Raw genomic sequence first — 27,909 nt, 5'->3', positions numbered from 1 at the left:
AGAGAAAAAAGGAGAGGAGAAACGGGCCAAAGATAAAGGTATGGAGCTATAGCATCGCTTTATGTACACCACATTATGGAATAAAAACAGATTAAATAAGATAACGTTACTTGGTGGCTATAGACTAACTTTCTTGATAGAGTTTTGTGTAAATGTGGATTTAAGTCAAATGCAGTTTAAGGAGAGCCTGAGCTTGTGAAATAAGCACCTTTCTGTAGTTGGAAAAAGTTGAAGTTGTTGAGGTGAGGAGAAGGATCTGGGAGGGGTTTTACTTGAAGGATTTGTGCACCGCAAAAAATAATTGTCCATTCTATTTGTGTTTTTATTCATTAATACATGGTTTCAAGTAATTAATAATAAAAGGTACACAACGCTGAGTATCATATTGCACTTTAATCAGACCTCCTTACAGTCAAACGTCAACACATTGATTTCAGTCTCGCCGTTCACATGCTCAACTTTGTGTAAAGATGTGTCCTCAATGTGTGTGTGTGTGTGTGTGTGTTTCATTCCTGATGAAACAACAAAGGAGGCGCTTGGTTTCATAAAATATGAGTGAGCAAAGAAACCAACCAAAAAAATAAAATAAAATATAATAATGCACAATTCACGATATGAAGACAACAAGTAGCAGACCTTCACGGCATCAACTTTGTTTTTTTTTTGTTTTGTTTCAACCAGGTTACTTCAGTGGAAGGCTATAGATTAGTTCTGCATCCAAACTTCACATTTAAGCATTTCAACTCTCAGTAGGTGTGTGATTATGTGTTTTTTAAAAGAATATAATCAAAATATGATTATTTTTCTTCAAACCTTTATGGGTCATTTTACATTTCATCACTACACAAGGTTGGCGTTACAATGATACATCATAGCAGTAGATTTCAGTATTGATTAACGTGTGGAAGGCGATTCATGCACATAATGTGGCATTACACAATAGCATGATAACCAAATCAGGTTCAGGAAACGTTGGACTCAGCCATTGAAGTTTCTGTATGAAATAAATGACCCGAATGTGAGAAGGTAGGACCTTCAAAGACAAGCCAATCAATTATTCGATTTTAGTAGTGTTGTGTGCGGCCTGCAGGGGGCAGTGTGTCCCTGCTCCGTATACAGTCACACTCCTCTTCAACCATCTGACTGGTAAACGTGAAACTAACAAAAAAAACAAAAACAGGTCACATGATTGGGATGAAGCGGGTGGGCAGGTTTTAAAAGGCCTCAGTGGTCGAGGATGCGCAGGTTGCCAGACACGATCTTGTTCTCCAGCATGGAACCGGCAGGGATATCAATGCGATCGCCGTGGTTGGCGATGATGATGACAGTGCCCTGTCAGGAGGAAGACACGTGATAGTGTGTGTGTGGAAGGACGAGAGTCAGCTGATAGGATCTTTAGCAGCAGTGAAGGATTAAATAATGCAATGCTCCTTCTGGCTTTGGAATATTTTGGAGCAAGCAGCCAAGCTTGATCATTGCTCAAGTGGCAAATGCAGTGGGCCAAGTGTGTGTTGCACGCCCTGAGCGTGCACGTTTACCTTGAGTGAAACGTTCTTCCCGAAAGTGACGTCCCCAGACACGGTCAGGTGGTCGAGCTCCAGCATGTCAGGGATGCTCTCAAAGCGGGTCAGGTACTCTTGGACCTGAACAAACAAACACAGAAGCACATCATGAGTAGGAATCAGGATCCAGTAGATCCCCGCCTATTCATGGTTCGGCATTTGTTCCTCCACACATTCACGGATTTCTTGTATTTTATGGTACTTTATGTAGAAAGTGGCTTGATGGTGCTATCTGGGGTGGGGGGTTGTAGCATAGGGCGATGTCTCACAATGTTTTCCAGCAGGAAGATGCTTTGACAAGATGTTGATGTTGTGTAGAAGTAACTGCACGTTTTGTCAGTACAATACTGTATACTGCATGCCTGTAATTGTTTCGTACAGTTTCACTTTGTTTTGGGTTTTGCACATCAAAATGAGGAATTTTTAGGACTTTTGCAGTTTGCGTTGAATCTTCCCTATCTTAACAAGACATTGTAGACAATTTTATGCTTCAAATTTTGTGTTAACACTTTTGGGAAGACCGTTTTGTTCCCACAGCACAAAGCGAGGTCCATAAAGGCATGTTTGAACTAGAACGGTTCTGTGTGGTTACCTTGGTGAAGGAGCTGCCCAGCTTGACATGTGGCGTGGTGGGGAACTCCCTCTTGGGGCTCATGGTGAGCGAGCCAGCCTCCAGGCTGTACAGGTTGGACATGACCAGCAGCAGGTCCGACGTGGTCTTAACGGGGAGGAAGCGGCTCCGCGGCACGTTGATGCCCATGGCGTTGTCGAAGCACTTGATGGCGGCGCCCACCGCCGTCTCCAACTGGATGACGTTTTGCCCGCCATCCAGCGTCTGAAAAGACAAGCGATGACGACGTGGTGAGGAAATGAAACTGCGATGATGGTGGTAGGACTCTGACGTCATGCTGGAAACACGATACGCTTCTAAGCACTGAGTCTATTTCTGTCCTCACACAGAGTGATGGTGGTGCACGCAAGCAGACACTTTAAAAGGCCCCCTCAACAATGGAGACTCATAGCCTCCATAACTGATAACAGATGAGAAGTTAAAGGAAAACGAGGACATAACAGCAAGTCACATGGAACCTAATATGGCTTGTGTCTAGGATATATACTTATAATAATATTTATAAATACTGTAGATATTTAGTCATTTTTCCACCATGCAAAAACTAGTGGAGGGGCGTTCAAACTTTCCACCGAGGATCACATACCGAAAAATGAATGGACGCATGGGCCACTTTGATATTTTGTAAACCAACACATGTAGGTATGCTAAGAAGTTATATATATTTCAAGAAAAAAATACATCTCAGCTTTGTAACGTCAGTGAAAAAGCATGCTGTTAGTATGAACTTCATTTTACTGTTGTTTTTTTAATTTTTCAAATATTTCAACTTTCTTCTTAAATAATCTTCCTAATTTTTTTTCCTTGTAATATTATGACTTTATTCTCATATTTTGACTTTACTCCAATCTAGTTTTTAAAAAATTACAACTTTATTTAGTTTCTCATAACATTACAACTTAAAAAAAAATCTAAACTTTATGCTACTAAAATAACATTATTTTTCCTCATAATATTGAATAAGTTTATTCTCAAAAAGTTGTGACTTTTTTCTCATTAGAATACAATTTTTTTCTCTTAATATGATGTTATTCTTGTAAAAAAAACACTTGTTTTTCATTTCTGCTGCTGTTTAAAAAAAAAAAAAAATTCCCACGATTTCAACTTTCTTCTTGTAAATTTTCTTCTCGTAATTATGACTTTGTTCCCATAACATTCAAACTTTTTTCAGAAGCTAATTTTCCAAAAATTACAACTTTATTCGTTGTTTTGTGTGTTTTTTATAATGTTGCGACTTTGGAAAAAAAAAAAAAAAAAAAGTTTCAACTTTACGCTAATAAAATGACTTTATTTGTCCTCATAATATCACAACATTATTCTGGTAAAATTACCACTTTTTATCATTATGATTAAAATTTTATTCTCTCTCTCTTTTGACTTTATTCTTGTAAAATGACTGCTGATTTTTTTAGTTCAGTTTTTTTTTTTTTTTTTTTTTTTTTTTAGTTTTCTTGTTATATTATAGTCTTAGAATATGCTGTGAGCCAATAAAAAAAAAAAACAAAAACAAATGACACTTGGACACCCCTGTTCTAGTGTGTCCACTGTGTGGATGCCCTTTAGCTCACCTTGGGGTTGACGATGATCTCCATGTCCATGGCCTTCTGCTCCTGCAACCTCTTGATGGCAGCCAGCGAGATCCACAAGTTGTTGGTGTTGAAGATCTTGAACTTGGACACAGACTTGAACTCGTCCACGTGCGCTTTGGGGACCTGGGCGATCTCCAACAGGCGCAGTTTGCCCTCGTACTGGATCAGTGTCCCGCCCTATAAGTCAAGAATCAGACATAATAGATAATTATTTGTATATTTGCAAATAAGTCTCAGTGTTTCAAGTTCATTTATTTTTACTTTCTATAGCGCCACATCACAACAGAAGTCATTTAAGGATACCTTCCCCACCACCCTCCACCAAAACTGTAATCCTAGGGGAAACTCTTGAGCCTTTACAAAAACACAGACACCGAGACCGTCATGGACGTTTAAAAAACATGTACATTCAACACAATGGATGGATGCACTTCCTTTGCTGGGCTGATAAACAGGATGTCATAGCGCCACCTGGTGGCAGGTGATGGTGCAGCAGTACAAACCTTGACATCTGCACGTGTCTTGTCCGTAACCTCCATGACAAACTCGCAGCGCTTGCCATTGGGCTGCCCGACCAGGTGGTTGAGGATGTGCAGGTCAACGGTGGCGCCCAGGTTGTCGATGTTGGACACAAAGATGTACTCCTTGCCCTGAGCGATCAGCTGGTCCAGTAGGCCCGAGTTGTAAAAGCTGGCATAAATGTCGCCGTGGCCCGGTGGGTACCAGCCCTCGGCGTTCTGGCCCGTCATGCTCAGGCTGGTGGACACGGGCAGGAGGGACTCTTTGTTGATGCGAGGATACCTGATGGGGAAGATAAAAAGGCCTTCCTTCAAAGAGGACTTCAAACGTCCCAGATAAGGAAACACGCCAAACCATCACAAGCGTGTTAGCTTGATCAAACAGCTCGAGAGCTGGATCAACGTCCTGTCGAGTCAACATCATGGAAAAGATGGGCCGGTCGAGTGAGAGTGGCCATGAAGCATTATTTCTGCCTTCATGCTCTCATGATTCATCGCTTTGGAGCTCATTCTCTTAAAAGTGTTTAATGGAACAAAAAGGAATTGTTCTTGTGGGTCCACAATCATGAAATCCAAATGTAAATTTGTAATGAATATTATAGTAAGAAGCATTTCGTTTTATTTGTGGGAAAGCTCACCCATTCCTGCTGTTTCTCGCTGAAAAAAAGCACTTTTTGTTCTCAGAAAACCCATCTCATTTACTGTAAGTTGGTAATATTGTATATATATATTTGTGGTAATAAAGTATAATAATATGTACAGCATACATATACGTAACAGGGTGATGTAGATGACGGTGCCCTGTGTGGCTGCGGCAACACTAACTTTTGACGGTCAACTTTGTTACAATCCGGCCTGAAATAATGTATTGATTGTAAATCGTTACTGAAATAACGACAGGCAAGCAGTGTGGATTATATACACTCGGCATTGGACGAACGCCTTCATCTTGGACTATTTGCGTTTGATTTTTTTCATAAATGATTTTATTAAATGATCACTGTTGATGATCACTTGTGGTTAACTAAGACCTATTATTAGTAAACAAACAAAGGTATATTTAAGCAAATTTGACATATTTTTGGCCTAAATTAAGCATTTTCGAGAATAAAAATGGCTAAATGAACTAACTACAAGGCAGAAGAAGCAATGTAATTGTGAATGCAGTATTCTACATTGGCCACAAAGTGTCAGCAATAGTTCGGTAAGACAAGCACCAGACGTGATCGCCAGAACAGGCATTTGTTGCAGGTGTAAACGGTCTCAATAGGCACAATAATAATTACATTATGATCATAATAGTAACATGGGCCTCTGTTGGGGCCATAACCCATGACAAGCTAGAACTCAACTCTGAACCTCTGACGTCACTTCCTGTCCTCCACACATCTGTCCAAAGATCCTCTATGTCAGTGATTCCTAACCAGGGGTACGCGTACCCCTAGTGGTACGTGAGCAAATTGCAGGGGGTACGTAGAAACATTTAATTTCCAAGATGATAAGTAAATATTCTCTCTGACATTTCATATTAAGCCAGACAATAAAATGGAACAATACTACAACCAGTTTCCCCATGGAGACAATAACCTGTGAAACAACTGTGCCAAAATCATAACAGTTGCATTACACACATTATACATTCTTCTTTTGGAGAATTTCCAACACGTCTCAGTGAGGAGGGGTACTCATGGTACGACAAAAGGCTCTGGGGGTACACAAGACAAAAAAGGCTGGAAAATACTGTCCTAGGGAACACATTTACTGTGGCACACACAAGCAGGAGTTTTATTTACAACTTAAATGGCTTATTTACTGTTATTATGTCTACTACATTGGGTAACACGAGTGTAAATCCATTTAAAGCCGCCATTACGATACACTGATGAGACAATAGCCACCGCAGGAAGTAAAAAAAAAAAACAAAACAAGGAACTGCTAACGTGTGAGTCTATGCTATCGTATTTAAAAAAACATATTTATTATTTAGTTTTCTATGCCATAAGTATGAAAATATTCAATTTACAAAGAAGGACTCCTACTTCGTGGAAATTCCCTTGTCGCGGTCGGGAACCAATTAACCGCAATCGACGGGTGACGACTGTATATGTATTTTAAATATCGCTGACAGCCTACATTTAAGCATTTAAACAGTGAATGACATAGTATTCTTGTACATGCGCACAGAGTATACGCTAACCTGCTCTGGTTGAAGGTGTGTATTTTGACACGGTGGTGTGTGTACTTCTGTAGGATCTTCTTGGTGTCCTCGTCCGTGTTGAAGGAGTTCATGAGGACCAGAGGGACGTCCGTGTTGTACATCTTGTTCAGGTGCTGCAAAACACACACACACACACGCGTGCTGGAACAAGAGTTTTTTTTTGGCAGGTTTGAATGATCTCATAACAGGCACAATAATTGCTAATAAAATCCCTGAACCCCCGACGTCACTTCCTGTCTGCCTCTCACTCAGCTCCTCTTACATCGGAACTCATTTACACCAACTTATATGAGCACAAGTATTATTTATCTCTTAAATGGCTTATTTGCTTTTTATTATGTTTACTGCATTGGGTAATACGAGTGTAAAGGTCACTATAGGGTTGTTATTTCATGTCTAGAGGGCTCTAATAACGTTAAAAAACTTACTTAGGTCTTATGCTCTAACTACAAAATATCCCATTTATTAACAAGGAATCAAACTTTGCAAAAAATTCACTTATCAGTCGAGTCTGGAACCGATTAACCGTGATAAACGAGGGATTACTGTGCGCACCGTTATCTCCAAATGTATTTGTTCTTTTGCATATTGCGTTCTGATTTGCCAAAGTGTGTTACGGTGAGGCGTCATGGCACCACCTTTGGCATGAACTTGAACAGTCTCTGATTCTGCTTTGTGCTGTGAGCGACTTAGCCTTATTATTCCCTTAGTCCGACTTGCTTGGATTTTGTTCACATTAGCACATGGCAGCTTTAGCCTCCAGAGGAACTTTGTCATCAAGAGTAGGGTAGAATGGGTTGAGTGACTTAGGTTCTATTTGTCTTCTAAAGTGGGACAAAACGATTGTGTTGCCATTCATTACCCAGGCTGGGTGTCGGCCAGTCATTTGGAAAATATGACACACCTTTGGAAGGAGGTGTTCTGTCACTTCAGGATGTTCAACACATATATTCATACATGCTACACAGTACACTGCAAACACAATTAACGAGGATTTCAACATTGTGTAGTCCAGTATGTTGACACTGGCTGTATGGACAGCTCTTACAAGAAGGCGGCGGCAAGGCAGTCGTTACTTTTTAACGATTTAGTCCACAGTTCAGTGAAACTACACAGAGTTTATGCTGCTATTGTGTAACCTGAAAGCTTCTCTTGATAAGATGATGCAGCATCTGAATAGGGGCGGTGTGTGTGTCTGTGACAGAGAGTGGGCTCTATTTTCTCTCCAAACAGGTAGTTAGGACAGGAGGTAATGTGATCAGACCTGAGCAGAACTGGAGTGTAGTGATTGGGGCACAAGAGAGCAGTGTGCTGGGAGAAGGGCGGCGTCCCCCAGGGTGCTTACGAAACACAACCTCACTCACTCACACACACACACGCGCGCACACACACACACACACACACACACACACACACACACACATGTACTGCTTATACACAGTATTAAATGAATCCCAAAAGAATGTACACATCAGTTACTTCATCAGAGTAAAGCAATAGAATGAAAGAATTGGTTATATTGGCAATGGGAGACATGTCAAGCTGAGATGTATGATGAAGAAAACACACACTTTCTCTACACTCTTCATGCAGCACACACTGCCTCCACTGTTTCCCTGTATAACCTACATGCTCTATTTTCCCCATGTGTGGCTCCCTCAACTGGCATGGTCAGTATGTTTACACAACTACCTCTATATAGGGGTGGCAGTGGCCCAGGAGGTAGAGCAGGTCATCCAGAAATTGGCGGGCTGGTGGTTCGAATCATCCATCCATCTGACCTTGGGCAAGACATTTCACCCACCGTGCCTCCTCCAGTGCAGCACATAGTGATGTGTAAGTGTGAATGAATGTTTGGTGGTCGGAGAGGCCGTTGGCCCAAATTGGCAGCCCCGTCAGTGTACCCTGTAGCTCCAAATGTAGCATACAAACTTAACATTTATCACCAATTATCGTCACCACTGAGGAATGAATAATGGGATCTCGTTGTCAAGTACTATGGGTGTCTGGAAAGGCGCTATATACAGTAAATTCAGTTATTACTATCACTCCATTAGAACATCTATTTTGGACCTCTGTGTTGGCCCATTATACTGTACAGCTATAAGAATAATATGCCTAGAAATGACACATGTGAATATACATTCAATTAAAATGAATATAAATATTAATATGGAATATACAGACTTGGACAACCTGTAGAGCAGGTGTAGGGAACCTATGGCTCGAGAGCCAGATGTGGCTCATTTGATGACTGCATCCGGCTCTCAGACATTTCTTAACACGATAAAATTAATTTATTTTAAAAAAATTCCACTGACATTTTAAAGTAAAACTTTATAGAAATCACTGTTAAAAACAATGTTCAAAATATAAAACATTGTCATGTATCATGTGTTCTCATGTATTACTCCATCCATTTTCTACCGCAATGCGGGTGGCCAGAGCCAATGCCAGCTGTCCTTCCTATATTTTCAGGTTGGACACCAAACCTATTATTACTGGATAATGCATTAGCCTACCCGGGTCATTGAGAGGTCAAGAAGTAAACTTCCGTCCTTTAATCAAGTCAGCTAGCTAATTCTGCACAGCGAACCCTTTCGATAAAGAAGATGGCAAAAAGAAAGAAAGAAAGAAAGATGACGAGTATCGTGCAAAACAATGCAGTATCAGAAGCTGCATTAGTTGTAAGTATTTTATTATGATTATTGGTTAGCTTCAGTATAACAATGTCATGGAAATACATTTTTAAATATGTGGCTTTTATGGCCCTCTTAGCCAAAAAGGTTTCTGACCCCTGCTGTAGAGTAGGAAATACAAAACAGATGAAAACCACACCTTATCACATCACATGACCCTAGCATAACTACAGTGGTCATGTGATGCCAGCGTAGCACCTCCATTTGACAGCAGACTTGTGCCAACGATGGATCGATAGCTGCAAGTTCTCCTCCCATTCCGTGTGGAAGTGCTAAGTTTTTGGCTTCTTACGTTTAAAGGGGCGGCCATCTCGTGTCCCTGCAGTGATCCCGTAGGCTGGGCATTAGAGTTGAGCAATGTGTTGTAAACAAAGAATAATAGGAGTGTAAAGGTGAGTATAGGGTGGTATTTCATGTCTACAGGGCTCTAATAATGGTACAAATCGTATTTAGAAAGTCATAAACAGGTTTTCTATGCTCTAACTACAAAAATATTCAATTTATTAATATTGAATCCTACTTTGCGGTAATTCACTTATTGTGGTCGGTTCTGGAACCAATTAACTGCGATAAACGAGTGACGACTGTGTTATTTCAAGTCTAAAGGGCTCTAATAATGTTAAAAAAAACATATTCAGAAGATTGTAAACTGGGTTTCTATGCCATAACTACAAAAATATCGATTTATAAAGAAGTAATCCTACTTTGCGGAAATTCACTTATCAGTGTCGTGTGTGGAACCAATTAACCACAATAAACAAGGGACTACTGGATAAGCCTTGAATGAGCAGACTTTTGAGACACAACTCGCAACCCTTGATACACAAAACAAACACAACTGTGCGTTAAACTTAACGTCTAAGTCAGGTTTAGGTGCTACAACAGCTCTCTCTTGGTAATGTCTTCCAGACACACCAAGCATACACATCATCGAGGAGAGAGGTGGAGGCGGGTATGAACTTAATACACACTAACATGAGAGCATCCAAGCCCAAAGTACACAGAGTTAATGTTGGCATGACATCACATCCTGCCAGGCCCATTCTGACATTACGACTGCGTCAACAACCTTGGCGAGGTTGTTTGTTCTCCACCATGGAGTAAGCCAGCTTGACCAACATTATTTTTTTGAAGACTCGTCTGTCTGATGTCGAAGCTCGTCAAAGTTATTATATTTTATTTATTTATTTTTTTATTTTCTATTTTATTTTATTTTATTTTATTTTTTATTTATTTAATTAAATTTTATTTGTTATTTATTTATTTCTATTTATTTATTTATTTATTTTTATAATTTTCTTTGTTATGTTTAAAAAAAAAAAAAAAAAGCTTTGTTCTTATTTATTTATTTATTTATTTAGTATTGTCATCATATTATCATTATTATGAATGTTCTCTCTTTTTTTGGGGGGACGGTTATCTCACCGTTATCTATTATGTGTTATCCTGACTATCACTGAAAACATGACATGGAATCCAGGAAGTGAACTACATGTACTGTACTAGATGTAGAATGGATGGGGGGTAGGATTAAATAAGCTTTGCTTCTTCCTACTCCTTTTGGACATGTGGAACTGTCAAAAAATGATTCACGAGATGTATTCCATTGTAACCTTCATGTTCAAATAAACTAAACCAAACCAAACCAAACCAAAGTGTGATGCATTTGTTTACCTCTATCTGCTGCACCGTCAGGTCCAGGAAGGTGTTCTCGTTGCGGACACTGATCAGGCTCTTGGGACCCTTACAGCCCATACTGGTACCGAGACCCCCATTCAGCTTCACCACAACTAGCTTGTTCAGGCTGTCAGCGACGCCATCTGGAAGGCCCCGTGCCGCGATCTTGTCATAGGGTTGGATCTAAACACAGGCAGACATATTACATAACAAGACATGCTACCAAAACGTCTTGTTGATTCTTGAGTGTCATGATTTTACTGCTGCTGGATTTCACTTGGCTGTGGTGGGATGACAAGAACAAAACAGTGGCTATGAAAAGTCCTCTCTCCTGTACAAAAGCTGTATATTTTTATTAAAAATAAATAATAAACTGAAGATTAAAAAAATAATTGTGAAAAACATCAGTACTATCCAGATACAAATCTAATTAAAATCCATCCATCCAATCTTCTATGACGCTTACCCTCACTAGAGTCGTGGGTATGCTGGAGCCTATCCCAAGTGACATTGGGCAAGAGGCGGGATACACCCTGGACTGGTTGCCAGTCAATCGCGGGGCATAATTAAAATCCTTTATGGCAGGGGTGCTCATACTTTTTCAGCCTGCTAGCTACTTTTAAAATGACCAAGTCCCAAATATCTACCTCCTATTATAAATATAGAAAATATATATTTACGCTATTTATTAAAAAAATATGAGTACGTGTTTATGTACGTCATACATGGACTGTATATAAGGGGTGCACACACTTTTTCAGCATGCAAGTTACAAGTCAAAATGATCTACCTCTTTCTATAAAACATATATAAAAGCTAATCGTTAACTTTGAAATACTATTGTAAATATTAATGATTAGTATTTCACATTCATATTTTCAAAGTTTACAGGTAATCAAGGTAGTTGATATCATAATTATATTCAATATGGCAAGAAAGATAATTACACATAATTCCTCAGTAGTTGTGTACATAACCTGAGTACTGGTAATCTGTGAGTCAAAATAGCTACGTAACGTTCATTAGGACACACAGCTCATGTATTACATCCAGTTAGCCTTTGCTATCAAACATTAGCGATATACAAGAATTGAAAGTGATTATGCAAAAGACAATGCAGCAAGTCAAGGCAAGGTTTCACCAATGGGCGCATTTTCCATTTCATCATCATAAGAAGGGGACGTGTAGAAAACACTGATTTCTGTAGTGGAGTTCATGACGCGAAGCAAAGCCATCAAATAAAACACTTTTTTTTTCTACATAACTAGCCGCTACAAGTGAACGGATAACTTTTGTTATCGAATTACCGCTGAGTTAGTTTATCTGTAATCAGAATAATAAAGATCAAAGTTGCATCTCCGTGTGTAGCTTTAAACGCCGCAGGGCGCAAGACTGAATCAGGAGGGTAGCTTAATGTCAGCTGACAGATGTCATATGACATCTACAAAGTGACGTTTACGCAGTCGACCCAAACTACCTTAGCGATGTAATGGGGACCCCTGCTTCATGGCAAATTAAAATAGAAACATCATTATGATGTAATAAGTCAAAATTTGGACTGCTTTCAGTCATTTACAGTACATACCATAATGTGCTGTAGGGTTGTTTTGATTAATAACATTTTGTCCTTTTTGTGAACCACTGTAGTTTCTGTAACATTTTTATGAACATTTATAAAACGGGAAACTTTATTTCCTACGTTCACCAAGTGATAAAATATTTTTTTGTTAGGACAAGAGTGAAAATGCTGAAATTAAAAGGACTACAAGACGCATGTATTCAACTTCCTGATGGCAAACCACAACAACACCGATGTCCCTGCCCCCTCCCACAAAGAGGATGATGTTAAAAGCACAAATGGCACACTCAGTCAGATGCATGACAGAAAAACGATACCACAGCTGATGGGCATGCACACAAAATTTTGCTCACTTAACAGGATAAAAGTAAAGTAAAATAAGTAAAAGTCAGTGAGGTGTTTTTATAGACAAACCGCCATGAAGCGTAATTAGCCTGAGTGTACGTGTGGTTCAGACGGGATTCCCATCCAGGCCTTGTGTCCCCTGAAGGGAGACGGCTTCCCTCACCAGATGTTGACTTTGTTCGAGGGATTTAGCTTAGCCAAGTATTTGATGATTCTGCTGGTTTAGCAGGATGGACCATGTTTATATAAATAAAACATAATTCATCAGCTTCAGGCAGCAAGGACAGAAAAGGACCTTCCACAAAGTTGGAAGCATACACTTGTCCAAAATGTCTTGCCAAGCTGAACAATTAAGGTTAGAAGACAACTAAAAGGTCAAGACACACCCCAGATTGATGCATTAATAATTTATTTGGTGTTTTTTTAATTTATTTTTAAACTCATGTTTTTATTTATCTTTATTTTATTTTATATTTATTTTTAAGTATTTGTATTTATTTTAACACTTTCTTTTTCATTCAGCACTGCATGATACATTTAGCTATTGTCATGCATTCTCTATTTTTCTGTAGGTATTAAATAATGGTCATATATACGTAAACACAGGAAGGGAACAAACTATCAGTAATTGCTGAGACATGAAGAAGGGGTAAGATTACGTGAGGTCTGCTTCTTTCTTCCAACACTTTGAACTGTGGTAGTGTAAACATTTGATGTTCCTTAATGTACTGTAACTTGTTAAGCATGTCCAAAACAAAGAAACCATTGACTAGGCCTGTCACGATAACAAACTTTGCTGGAGGATAATTGTCTTACAAATTACTGTCGATAATCGATATTATTGACATTTTTTGAGTGTAATAATGAGTGTTATTCTATAACAGGTAAACGCGAACAACCGGTAAACAAAACATAAAAAGTGTAGACTACCACAGGCCATATGCAAATCTGTGGCCATTTAATTTGACTGATTCCGAGCAAGGAGCACCAACATGTTGACCTTGTGATCTACGGCAGGCTCTCTCTGGAGTAGCAATGTTACCAGTTGCACAAGGAGTTGCTGTTTGACATGTACAGTACATGTACATTCTCCCAGGCAATCGTACTGTCAAACATTTCCCGAAATGTCAGCTGTCAACCGCATTGAAAGGCTGCATTTCTTTTGCAATGTAGTGAGCGACACTGTCTGTGAGCGCACAACATTTTGTTTACATTTACTTTGGCGGCCAAACGCCTCAGTAAGCATTGACTGTGAGGACGAAGGCTCCGCTCCACCTCCATTGTTAGTTTTTTTCCCAGGTGGGAGAACTGGACAGGATCTTGTATTGCCCTTCTTCCTTGCCACTACTTTCGAACAAATGCCACATATCATTTTGTCGGTGTTCATACGCTGACCTTGTCCATTCTGTTTAAAATCGAAATATTCCCACACTGGGGCTGTGGCATTCGCTTTTGTGTCTTCATTCATATTCGCATCATTCACTTTTGTGTCTTCATTCATATTCGCATGAATAATCATGCAATTAATCGAGTTATTGATTATCATGACAGGCCTAACCATGACCATTACTCGTATATTGTAACTTTAAAATATTTAAATGTTGTGAACACAAATAAAGACCACAGCACCAACAGAGAAGGAGGAAAAATTGATCTTTCAAAGTTACAAAACTATGAATGAAAAATGCAGAATTCATTGACTGTGATAAGGTATAGACTTTCCTATCTGGGACGAGAAGATCTGGGACGCCATCTTGCCTCATTACCAGGGATCTACGCCATTTTTCAGCACACTAATCTTGGCCACTTCAGTGCTCCTCTCGCCTAACTCTCCTCTCATTATGCAACCTTTTCTCTCTTCCCTCCATATGACATCTCTCCTCTAACACTGAGTTGCAAGCACAAAACACGCCGCTCATGAGAAAGAGGGCTGCGGGGTGCGTGACGGTGTAGTTGCTGGGTGGCAAAGACAGACGAGGCTTTGTGTGTGTGTGTGTGTGTGTGTGTGTGTGTGTGCGTGCGTGCGTGAGAGGGGCCGAGATTGTGGGCCACTGAGGATGTTTTGTACAAGCTCAGTGAGACACAACCAACATGGCATGGTGAATGCTCAATAAACAATTTCCTGTTCCGTTGATCAACTCAAATTTGGGTGGCCAGGCTGTGAAAAATGTATGCGGCCACAGTTTGTGAAAATATTACAGTTAATGGGGTCAATTCCTTAATAAATATATAATTAATAATGCGATTCATGGATTTCAGCCCCTAATCCACTTTACCATTTTTCCCAAAGGCCAAGTGGTCATGGATAAACAGATTAGTAGTAAAGATGCTCTTACCAAAATGCCAATACTGTCCAACAGTTCATTCAGATAGCGATATCAACCGATACGGACATCTGCAGCAGCTCTTCCCTCAAACTAAGAGGTCAGGTCACATCTTGAGTAGTAAATGAAAAAGCGAGTGAGTATTGAAGGCAGACCTACTCCCCCCTCGCATAACTCGCACATTACAGTCATTGCAAATTGCACATTTACTATCCAAATGTGAAACTACAAATGTGAAACTACAAAAACCCAATGCTGATAATGTTTATGCCAATATCAACATAAAAACATCACAAATTAATAGGCGTGCTACAGTACAGGTAGGCTTGTCACGATAATACATTTTGCTGGATGATAATTCTCCTACAAATTATTGCTGATAAACGATATAATTGCCAACATTATTTTGATACCATTTTTTCATTCATGTAATGATAGTATATGGCATAGTAATGCAAGTACACCATATCAAAAGCAATAAACTTTAATATGTCAAGTGTATTTACACATGGGACAACAATTGGACTGTCAAGAGTTTTTAAATAAAATAAATTAAACAAACAACATAATACATTTTAAAAACAGCCAAAACAACTCCAATGAAAAGAAAATTGCAGTTAAAATAAAAATCTGATTCGTTACATGCCTAGGTACCCAGGACAACCCACGGGTCGATTCATGGGACGATCCATACCTCGATATGTGGGGCTATGGTTTCGGTCCAGTTTCTGTACGTTTTTTTCTCCCAAAATTCTGTTTATTATTTCTTACTATTCGTAAATATTTTTTTTAATGAATAATGAATATAATGCAGAGCGATGTGTGAGGTCCGATTTTTTTGAGGAGGCATTTTTATGATGCAAAGGTATTACTCTTTTGAACGCATATTGTTTTGAGAACCCAAACTCCTTACTTGTGTAATCCCAGCGACTACCGAAATCTAACCAGCACTGGACATAGGGGACCAAGTGGGGGGGTAAGTCACTGCTGATGGGGATGTCATACTTCATGTAACAAATAATTCCTTTAAGTTGAATTCACATGTTTTGAGTGAATTCTCTGGGATTTCCGAGCATACTTAAATATAGCAAATTGTACTGCCGCAATAAGACTTCCAAAGTGAGTGATAAGAATATCCACTTATTGTTTTTCTTTGCATTTCTGTTTATTTAGACCCGACATACACCCATAATAAAGAGGTTGTTGTGATGTTCGTATTGTCTGTGAATGCATCTCGCCGTCTGTGTAGTGACAGTGAGGAAGTGTCATTGCAATGACGAATGGACGTGTTTGTTTGGAGTTGGAGATACATATAGGGAGTTGCACTGCTGTTGATGTGTTCAGGTAAGAATAAAGTTTTAAAAGAGCATCAGACTCTGTGTGACTCTGTGGGGAGCTACACAGTACCGCTGTCTGTCGACATAACAGAGAGCCGTGGCTTGCCTTGATGCATTAATTATGCAAAAAAATTGTAATGTAATTAATGAAATAAATTACTTAACGCCGTTAACGTTCTATTTTTGACAGCCCTAGTTTTTTGATTTCTAGTATTTCCTGAGGGAAAATTTGTTTCCAAATGCAAACTAATTTAAGGGTGGAGAAGGATCCTGGAACGGTTTGTGTCTGGCCTCAGGGTTTCTACTGTACAACAGCAACATCATTTGGAAACACTAAAGACAAATAATTGCAGGCAAACGTTAAATTTGCTGATGTCTATCATGCATGAAAGAGTTCAAAGGCCATGGCCGTATGCACAGGGAGAAGTCGACTTATGCAATATGTGAGTTTGTTGAGCAATGGGGACTGTGATCCTCCCAAAGGTCGAGCCATAATGTCAACAACGCGTGCGCACATGTGCGTGTGCACCACACTTCCTGGCTAGTCATGCCAATTGCTTGGTTTGTGTGTCGACATCACGTTGTACCTTTTGTGACCATGTAGTGTATGCAGAAGCCACACAGGAAGCTAACTTACAGAGTCCTCGGGCGGCCGTTGTATCTTGATCCACTCCACTGAAGGCCCCTTCACCTGCAGAAATCTGTGAAAAAGACTCTTGAAGCCCTCAAAGTCCTTCTTGCACGCCTGAAACACAAAGATTTCATTTAGTCATGTGTCACACAATGTGTGTGTGTGTGTGTGTGAGTGTGTCCGCGCGCATGTGTGCGTTGTCAGGTAAACCTTTGTGTAACTGTACTTCCAGTTGCACGTCATAACTCCATACCTTGGATGTGTTTGTTGCTTTGTGGTGTACTGATTAAGGCGTGTTCTATTGGACATACAATTCAGGCGTATACTAATCTAATACAATGTACACTGAGACACAAACACACAGCATAACACGTTTTACAGTGTGATATGCATCTTCTCAACCTTCATCTTGTCAATATTTTCATTTTAAAGTCGCAGTCATGACTGCACCCTACAATTGCATGGTTAGTTTGGTCCACTTGCAGACTTAATGACTCTCACTCTCATAAACACATCTGTCCTGAACGTGCTAACATCCACCCAACCATCTTCTATATGCTGGAGGCTAACACAGCTGTCTTCGGGCGAGAGGCGGGGTACACCCTCGTAGGGCCTGCTTCCATTTTATGTTCAATCTTTTTATCTGTCAGAAATGTACGGACAATTGCAAAGTGTTCAGGACCTGATTTCATTGTGTGGTCCACAGACCTGTACAAAGAAATGTAATAACTCCGCCAAGGAGCTTTTCATCTGCACTCTTCGTAGGCAGTTTTAGTTTACTTTAGTTTATTTATAGCAACTACCTCCCCACAGTCTAGATTTTGGATTTCTAGAACGTTAAAGTTAAGTGGATGCAGTCACATACAGAAGCAGCCAACAGATGCATTAAAAACACAGATAAAGAATCTCTTAACAGTGGGACAGCGGTGTCCAAAGTGCAATCCGGGGGCTCATTTTTTACTGGCCCTTGGCATATTATAAAACAAAAATTAAATAATGATTAATATATGCACTATATATCCATCCATCCATTTTGTATGTAGCTTGTCCTCATTAGTGTCCGGGGGTGCTGGAGCCTATCCCAGCTGACTTTGGGCTGACCCTGGACTGGTCAATCGCAGGGCACGTATAGACACACTCACATTCATACCTATGGACAATTAGAAACTGGAGTACCCGGAGAAAACCCATGCACACACGGGGAGAACATGCAAACGCCACACAGAGATGCCCAAACGGAGATTCAAACCTGCATCTTCCCGATCTCCTGACTGTGTGGCCAACATGCTAACCACTAGGCCACCGTGCTGCCTTGCACTACATATATTACATTTATTTGTTTTGTCACCTGTAACACAAAGCTAACATGGATCTTTTGTTCATATAGCTTAGCGCATACATCCATCCATTTCCTATGCCACTTGTCCTCACTAGGGTTGCGGGGGTATGCTTGGTTGAGAGGCAGGGTAACAGGGTACACCTTGGACTGGTCGCCAGCCAATCACAGAAAAATCCCTTCCTGTAGTAGTATTAGTAGTAGCAGCCCATGTGATTCACCTGTTTCCCTGCCGGAGCCCTGCCTTGCTCGCTGCCTATCCTTCCCTACACTGCCCACGAGGATGCTCTCCAACCCTACTCGCCAATTCTGAAGAAAATTCTTGTCTTTTGCCCAGACTAAAGTATCTGCATTTTGGAGTTAGGTGCACGATCCCAGTATCAACCTTTGACAGAGTATGTGTGAAATGTTAATTAATTAGTTAATGATAACTGACTGTTAGCAGAGCAAACACACTTTCTATTCAAACACATTCACATTGGAGTGGTAGAAATTAGGGATGCACTCGTAGGGGAGGCAGAACCTGATCACATTTAAATGTGACACTAAAAAAAACCCTGCTGAATGTCAACAACATGTCTGTCATCTAACGATTGTCAGTCTACACCAGAAAACGTACCAAAATAAGACGTACCAAAATGTGTTAACTTTGTTACTATTCTATGGCCGCGGTAGTTAAATCAGCTGCACCCAACATCTTATTTTGAAATCCATGATGTGGACAATGCAACATTATCTTATTTGATATTAACTTTGGAGTGATAAAGCAAAATTCACTGCTGCAGTTGAAGCCAGTTAAATGTGGTCCCGCCCTCTACACGCATGCTTTAAGTATGTGTTTGTTAGCAGGCGGAACCCTCATTGGCACCGCAACACAGTATGTGTCACTCTTGTGTTTTCCCAGCTTTAGTCTGTGACCCCCTCCGCCCTCCCAAATCGCAACCAGATGGTTGGGGAAGGAGAGATGGGAGTGGGTAATTTGGGGATTGGGGGTTGTGAATGACGAGTACCTCTCTGTCAGCGCCCGGGGCCGTGTCCAACAGTTTCTGCATCTCAGCGTGCATGGAGCTCTCTAGCTGCTGCCGCATCATTTCCTGGAACTGAGACATCCCTCCGTTGAGCGCTCCTTTCCTCAGACCTGAATCACCACAGAAGATGGGGAAGGTGTGGTCATACTTGGGGCGTACTCACACTACGCCATGTGTGCCGTGCTTGACTCTGGCACGATTCCCCCATTTGCTTGTCCCATCACTTCTATTCTGCTGTATTAATGTATTTCCCTGACTTTTTGGATTATTTACCATAAATTCCAGTGTATAATAACTAACTAACACTAAATTAGAGGGAAAAAAAAGGATTTGTACATATATAAGTCGCACCGGTGTATAAGCCGCACTTGTCCACATCATAAAATGGCATATTGTGGAGCGCACGAGTCTGTGAGGACCAGGCAGCTCTTTATATGACAGGAGCCAATCATGGGCAATGAAAAACTCACAACGAGCTTGTCAACCCATTGGAAATTGCAGGAGGTCATTACTCAGTATAACAGTCTGACTCACGGTGTTATCTTACAAACAACACTCAACAATCACACAGCAACGTAACACTGAAAAGGTATACCTAATAAATATACGAACATGTACCAATACAAGTTTAATATGAAAAAACATTGTAAAGTTTTCCCATAATGCATTTTGTTTGAGCAATCCATTTCAATGGAGGACAAGCAGCATAGAAAATGGATGGCTGGCGCTGCAATGCTGCCTCTGTCCACCAGAGGGAGCCAGAGGAGCCCAGAGCCCAAGGGAGGCTGACATCATTGCAGAATCCCAATGAATGCGTTGCTTAGACACTGCATTATAGAAAAACTTTAAAAGAGTTTTTTTTTTTTCATTTTAAACTCATATTGGAACATGTTTGTATATGTCTCAGGTACACCTTGTGAGTGTTAAGTTGCTGTGTGATGAGTTTAGTGTTCTTCGTAAGGTGACCCCGTGAGTCAGACTGTTATATTGTTATGCTGTTATGCATAATGACTTCCTCCGATTTCCAATGGGTTGACAAGCGTGTTGTGAGTGCACTGATAGCTCGTAATTGGTTCCTGCCTAATAAAAAGCTACTGTTTCCTACTGTTTCCTGACTCGCGAGTGACACTGTATTTAAACAAACAGTAGTAGTTCTGAAGTAAAGGAGATGTCACGAGATTAGAATTTAGCTGCAAAGCTGCGTAAGCCGCAGGGTTCAAAGTTTAAGAAAAAGCCACGGCTTATAAACCGGAATTTACGGTATGTCTTATTTCATGTCATTTTGATTATTTCTACTATGGAAGGTTGTAGCTGTCATTTATTACTTGCGAAAGATCTTTATTACGCACACCTATGTAGTCGCAGGTGAGTGAGCGTTGAGGGTTTCATTTTTGGATCATTTTTAGTCTTTTTATTTTATTTCTACTTTGAATTGTGTCGGTTACCACTAATAACCTGCAAGGACCAATCATGTAAGAGTCATTCTGTAACTCAGCTACTTCGGCGTGTATGGAATCGTGCCGGGCTCTGCCCTACCGCTTCCAATCATGCCATAAGAGGGGAACTCAGCTGTGCATGCGCACAAATTAGTGTCAGCTATGTTAGGTAGGCCCAGGCACAATGCGATGTGCCGACCGTGAGCGTGAGCACACCTTTAAGGTCAAAGACAGCAGGCTTTGGAACAAAATAACTTTTGAGGAACATGTTGAGTGGCTGAAGGTTAGTTGTGAAGCTCAAGATAATAACGATAATTCAGTGGAATGAAACAGAACAAACAGTTCCTATTGAAAGACAAACACAAAAGGTAAAGGTCACTGTGCTACAAAAGCAGCAAAAAAAATGATCTGACATTGGAATGTGAATGCCGACTGTGCACAGAATGTTCTCTTAAGTGTGATTTTGGCGTTGCTACAGCACTGAAGTGGACTTCTTATGTAGGAGAGAAAACAGGCAAGCGGTTGCTTTGACAATGTAGGAATGGACAAGCTCATCATTGCATCATTAGAGACGCTTCCTTGCGTGACACTTTCTCACGCTGATGTGATCCAGAAGAGTCGCTCCGCCAGTGCAAGGTTAGTTACATCTGGAAACATGATGTCAGTACTTCTGGAGACACGTCCTCAGAGTTCTGATAAACATCAGACCGTTTTTTATTTGGGGAATAATGAATCACTTTTCCCGTGTGACATTAATGGAACAGTGTGTGAGAAGGCAATGTTCACTTGTAAAGACGCTGAAGGACATGATAGGAAGCACAGCGGGCAAACAATTCATTAAAAGCGGACAAACCTGCCATTTGTAAGGATTTCATAAAATTGCAAAAGTCCAAAGATCTGCTGGCGTCAACTTCTGCCTAAAAACTGTACATATGGGACTTGATGGAATGTCTCCATGGTCCAGCTGACGTTCGCATGCCTTACTTGCTTACATCACCAAGAACAGTTCCAAATGTTGAATAAACTAGTGTAGAACATACCACTTCAGGACTCTGGAGTACAGTAGTGGAATTTTTTTCTGTGAAGTGACCAGTCAGGCTTCTCTGTATTTCCGCACAATGGACCAGTGTGGATTTAGACTACGGTAAGAGAACCTAACTGCCTGGCTGCATGCCTCTTCTGGATGAATGGGCAAAAAAATCCCACAGACACACATTCCAAAATGTTGCAGAAAGTCTTCCCAGAGGAGTGCAAGCTGCTACAGCTGCAAAGGAGAGAACAACTCCAGTAGATGTAGATGGATTTAAAACGGGATGACCTTTAAGCTCCATTAGTTGTTAGAGGGACCTTGAAAATGGTGTCTAACAACATTGCTTTGTCAGCAACACATGTGGGACGTTGGTGCTCTGACAAAAAGTGATAACAGGAAACACAACATTGCAGGGGAAAAGTGACGAAGGATGTCATGGCATCCGGAGCTGGTGCAGAGGAGGGAAGTAGGCCACTTGCACTTCCAAAATGCTTGACAGTGATATTGATACTCGCTTACATTGTTTTAGTTATAATAATGAACAGAAACATATCTGTTTCAATAGTTAATCATTTCAAAGCTGTGGCGGCTTCATTGTTTTCCAGCTGTGAAATGCTTGCGCCTTAGGGGTCTAATTTTCACTTCAATAAACTTTACAATAAAACTCCTCCTGTTAGTTATTAAAGGTCCCCTAATATGCTACAGTGATTCATGATGTTCTAACTGTAATATGTGTCCCTAGAGCCTGTTTATGTCACCAACAAATGAGAAAAATCTATCATCATCCTAGCTTTTGCAGAGTTGACGGTTTTTCATGACATCATAAAGGAAGAACGTCCTTCCTTAAGGACATGATACAGTCTCTAGCCCACCAATGAATGGAGGACAGCTTTGTAAAAAAAAAAGAAAAAGAGAAGTAGTCTTGCTGCACATCTGGAGTTATGCCAACTATCCGTCAGTCAACTACAGACGTGGAAACTAAGTTTGATCATTTTGTTCAGAGAATAGGCTAACTTAGCATAATGTTACTGTTGCAATGTGACTGTAATGTTAGCACTGTAGCTCAGATAGCTAGGCAAAGGTTTGCATCCCCCTGTCTCACTCTTTAATGTTACGTTTTTGGATGTAGTAGATGGCATTTATTCAAAAGTGGATTAAGTGCACAACAGTACTGTCGGAGACAGACGTGGACAAACACAGGTCATGAGCATTGAAGCTGCAGACACAGTAGGGCTAATGAAAAGTACAGTCGTCCCTCGCAATATTGCGGTTCGCTTATCGCTCCCTTGCTATATTCCGTTTTTTCAAAACGTAATTAATAAATGATCACCGTTTTGTGGTTGAATACGGCCTATTACTAGTAAGAAAATATATACATATGGTAATTAAGCAAATCGTACTTATTCTTAGCCTAAATTAAGCATTTTCAAGCATAAAAATGGCTAAATGAACTAACTAAATAAAGTGAAATACAAATACAAGGCAGAAGAAGCATTGTAATCGTGTATCTAGTAATGTATTCTACATTGGCCACTAGGTGTCGGTGTTCTGTGAAACAGGCACTAGACTGTCACTGAGGTTCCCTAGGGAACACATTTACTGTGACACTGCTCGAGCAGGAGTTTTATTTACGTCTTACATGGCTTATTTACTCTTAGACTTCTTGTCTGCTATATTGGGTAATGCAATTGTAAAGCCACTTAAAGCCGCAAGGACGTACGCTGGAAATATGCTGTCCAGAAAAAAAACAAGGAACTGCTAACATATGAGCGTATGTTATCGTATTGCCTAATATGTCATATTTTCTGTGATTATATCGACTGGAAAGGTGACTATAGGAGTGTTATTTCATGACTTGAGGGCTCTAATAATGTTACATTTAGAGGATAGTAAAGAGGTTTTCTATGCCATAACTATGAAAATAATCCATTTATTAACATTGAATCCTCTTTCACGGAAATTCACTTATTGCAGTCGGGTCTTCTACCAACTAACCGTGATAAACGAGGGATTACTGTACTTTTAAAAGTGCTCATCACACCAACACATGTCAATCTTGTTATTTTTGCCATTGATAGGTATAGTTCCTGTGCTAGATATGTATTCGAATGTTGGCATATTTACCATTTTTTACATTTTTCGCCACTGAAAAACAGTCCTGTCGGAGACTGGACAAGAAAGAGGAAGGGACGTCACTTGGAGAAGCCTCTCTCTCTGAACTATGCATGGAATACAATGTTTTCATATAGCTGTGGTGCGTTTTGTGTTGATTTTCTCTTGTTGTCATATACTTGTTTGATATTATGCCCGCTTGTTGTGTGGCAGGCTTTTGCTCGAACACACGAGCAGACAGAGTAAGCCTGTTCACATTTCCAAAAAACACCGTTCATTGCGTCAATTACTTGTATCTTGCAGTCTCTGCATAGATCTGTCAGTGTCAATCACTGCCGGTCAAACAACATACATGTTGTGGCTGACTTCTTTATGTGCTTTATAGCAGGTGCTCAATGAACTGCTTTGTCAACAAGCGAAGGCAGCTCTGGCTTCTGAAAATGATATAGTGCCAGCCGACAATGCTTATTCTGTAAATGTTGAAAAGCTGATGTATACATGTATGTAGCAACAATGTATTAATAACTACTCATCACACTACAATGTCAGCTAATGTTATTATTGTGTTATTGTTGTCATAATTTCTATAATTTCTTCACTTTGCTGTGCGTCCATGGCTGTGTTTTAATATAAGTCTGGTCGCCGGAAAGCGTGCTCATTAGGTGTGAGGTCACAGCCAAGCTGCCGGCTGTTCAGAAAAATTGCTGGGGGCTGTTTGATAACCACTAACTCATTGTGTGAATACTTGTGCACCATTTTTCATCTATTTATTCTTCCGGTTCTTCTTCTTCCTACTTCTTATTCCGCCTCCTTTTTTCCCCCACAAACTCCGCCTCCATTTCTTAACCAATTCAAACAAATCCAACATTAAAACGTTCAGCTCACTTGGGACAAGTGTGCTACCAATTCAGACTTTTCAAAATATTCCCACATTTACTGTGATTTCGTGAAAGTTTTCCCATTGAAAATGAATGGGCAGTTTATATGGCGCCCTCTGCTGGTCAAATGTCGTTTTACATATACCATTACAGAATCTGTGTGGCACATCTACAGCAGTAACATGACTTAGGTGGTACGAGCACTAAGTTACCAATCCAGAGGTTGCACGTTCAAGTCACATGTATGCATTCATCATGTTGTATAAAACTTTATTACAGATGGAGGTCAGCTAATTAGGGGTTTAACTGATAAGAGAGTAAGTGCTGTTTGACTGAGAACACCGTAAATTCTCTTTGATAACGTTGATTTCAGATTGCAATCGTCTAACTTCAAGCCAGCACTTGATTAACAGTGACAGTACATTTCAGGTTTTTCTTCAGCTCACTCAAGACAAGGTTGCTACCAATTCAGACTTTTCAAAATATCCCAACATTTAGTGTAATTTCATCTTGAAAATGAATATAAAAATATAAAATAAATATTGATATGCACCATAGTCTTATTCCCTGGCAGACCAGGTGTGTTAAGAAGCTGAGTTACAATGCACTTCTGCATCCTGCTGCTGTACGGCGCCAGTCCCATTATAATGTGTTTATGAGATAGTGCGAACAGGTAGTGCCAAATCTATTTGTGACCAGCCACAGGTGAACTTACAAAAAATCTTTTTGTTCAGTGTATTCAAACTCCTATTCCTCAGTGTTCGTACCACTTAGACACATTTTTGACTGCTGGGGGGACAAATTCAGCTTAGCAGTTTTCAAACGAACTCAAAGCCATGCCTCTACTTCAAATGGTTTAACGACAGCTTTACATTTACTTTGGGTAGGACTTTTTTCTGCAATTAATCCTGAATATCCCAGAATATTAAGAGGTTAAACCAGGGGTGGGCAAACTTTTTGACTCGCGGGCCGCATTGAGCTAACAAAATTGGCCGGGGGGGCGAGACTATATATTTGATACATGTACTCTATTTTACCCTTAGTCCACCTCAATTATAGTGTCATACAATCTTGTATGTGCTTGTGTCCCTTTTTTTCAGGAGCACTTTAAAATCAGACCATATCAAATGACAAAATGAAATTTGACAGTTTTTTTTTACTAAATAAGACACCCGGAATGTACATGAATAAAGGATGCGCTATACAAAATGAACTACTGTATGAACGCTAAAACATTAACTATTAAGCATGTGAATGTCCCTCTTTTTTTACTTCACAGACTGTGCAGTGGGTAGGTTAAGTTGTGTGACATGCATTTTTTACTTGTGTTTGTTTGGCACCGTGCGTGAGGTAGTTGTCTGGATCGCTTCATGTGAAAAGCTACTTAAACCATCAAAAGGTTGTCTCAGATTGACTGACTACTAGCAAGTCATGTTGCCAGCTTGTATCTTAAAGATTAAATTACTTTGGAAGCAACTGGTGGGCCGCATTCAAATGCTTGGCAGGCCGGATGTGGCCCCCGGGCCATAGTTTGCCCACCGCTGGGTTAAACCCACAAAAGAAGTTAATTTCCAACATGTACAGTATGAGATAGTGGGTTCTTCAAATGTTTGCCTTTTGCCGTTTCTTACACTAGCCAGGAATATTTTTGGCATTATGCTGTCTCCGTTTTGTGTGGATTGTTAAGTCTATAAGAGATGGAAACATACTATATTGGCAAAGTAGGGTTAAATATTAATGCACTTTAATTCACTAGGCAGATGAAGATGAGACAATTGCTTTAGCTTGAGAATTATCAGATGGGGATATACATTAAACACCAAGCCACAAATTGGTCAATCTTACAGTTGTTAAAGTTCACTTTAACTAAACCACTTACCTTCCACATAAAGTGCCATGTTTAAGCAGTCAGGTAACAACCAGAAGGAAGAGGTTAAAAATATTAAAAGTGTAATATTCCTGAGTAACAAGTCACAGTTATTGCCAAAGTGCCATCCCCACAGTTGAGTAGTTTCCTTCAAGTGTATGCTGGGTGCTTGCTAAGTGTCAATTCATTCAGTGCTTGAAGGTCCAATCACCACTGGAGCTCCAGAGGACAATAAATCCCGTCTAAGTCATAAAAAGCAGCAAAACAAGAACACATTCACACTTATCTTCCTGGACAGTAGCCAAATAGAAGCGTCGTCCAAAAGACATGAACCCAACACTGTACTTTTTAAATGCCTTCCTCCTTCCTGCTCTTTTTTTCCAGCCCCAAATGCCGTAAACCACGTCACAAGTCCTGGCTGTGACGACCAATCTCTGCCCAGGTTTTTACTCTCCACGCCAACTCCCTCCTTGGACTTTATGGCCACATTATTGCGGCAATTTCCCCCTTTTTTACACTAGAGTCCAGGCATGCATATCAATTATTAACCGGTGAGACGGTCACTCCCATCTGCAAGACGTGCCTAACGGGACTTCAAATGGGAGAGAGGCTGATATAAGACGAAAGGAAAGAAGTTCAGTGACGATGCGCGTACAACACTCACAAAACGGAGGCGCCCTCAACGCACCGCGAAGGGGACTCAGTGCTGTTGCTAAAATGAAGCCCCTTTGAAAAGCGCTCGACAAAGCCGTAGCTAATCAGCATGGTTAGCATCTCGCTCGGGGTACACCAACGATGTCAAGCTAAAATGTAAATGACGTATTCCTACCGTTTGTCCGCAGGATGCTGGCGGAGGGACGGTCGATAGAGTCGGCCTGGTCCAGCGGTTCGAAAGGACCTCAGCAACTCCCCCAGAGGAGACACACCAATATATTTATTTTCTCTCCGCGGGGTTATGAGTCAGCACGGCAGATTCCGATTCGCCCTGGGCATCGCTGTATTTTCCAAAATACATCAAAATGCGTTTAAAGTGTTGAAGTTAAACAAACCAAAAAAATAAATGACTTAGTTTTTCTTCATTACACTGACATTCCGAACAGGAACGAATTGGA

The 27,909-nt window shown here is 40.4% G+C and overlaps 1 protein-coding gene across 2 annotated transcripts; it reads right to left on the bottom strand.

The window, feature by feature from the left end:
- Window positions 1-374: 374 nt before the first annotated feature.
- On the bottom strand, window positions 375-27,909 carry ugp2b (UDP-glucose pyrophosphorylase 2b). 2 transcript variants are annotated; one of them, XM_054798268.1, is made up of 10 exons: window positions 27,627-27,909; window positions 19,457-19,584; window positions 17,117-17,224; window positions 10,892-11,077; window positions 6,498-6,631; window positions 4,286-4,583; window positions 3,762-3,959; window positions 2,155-2,397; window positions 1,539-1,643; window positions 375-1,332 (listed from the first exon to the last, which is right to left on the bottom strand). In XM_054798268.1, exons 2-10 carry the CDS (start codon window positions 19,553-19,555, stop codon window positions 1,225-1,227), a joined length of 1,479 nt encoding a protein of 492 aa, XP_054654243.1. In that variant the 5' UTR covers window positions 19,556-19,584; window positions 27,627-27,909; the 3' UTR covers window positions 375-1,224. The 2 variants fall into 2 exon arrangements, with proteins under 2 accessions (XP_054654243.1, XP_054654242.1); XM_054798267.1 differs by lacking the exon at window positions 27,627-27,909 and adding an exon at window positions 26,810-27,283.

Source organism: Dunckerocampus dactyliophorus, chromosome 14, assembly GCF_027744805.1.
Source record: "Dunckerocampus dactyliophorus isolate RoL2022-P2 chromosome 14, RoL_Ddac_1.1, whole genome shotgun sequence".
Taxonomy (NCBI): Eukaryota; Metazoa; Chordata; class Actinopteri; order Syngnathiformes; family Syngnathidae; genus Dunckerocampus; species Dunckerocampus dactyliophorus.
The sequence above is the reverse complement of the archived record's forward strand: the minus strand, read 5'-3'. Positions and strand labels throughout refer to the sequence as shown.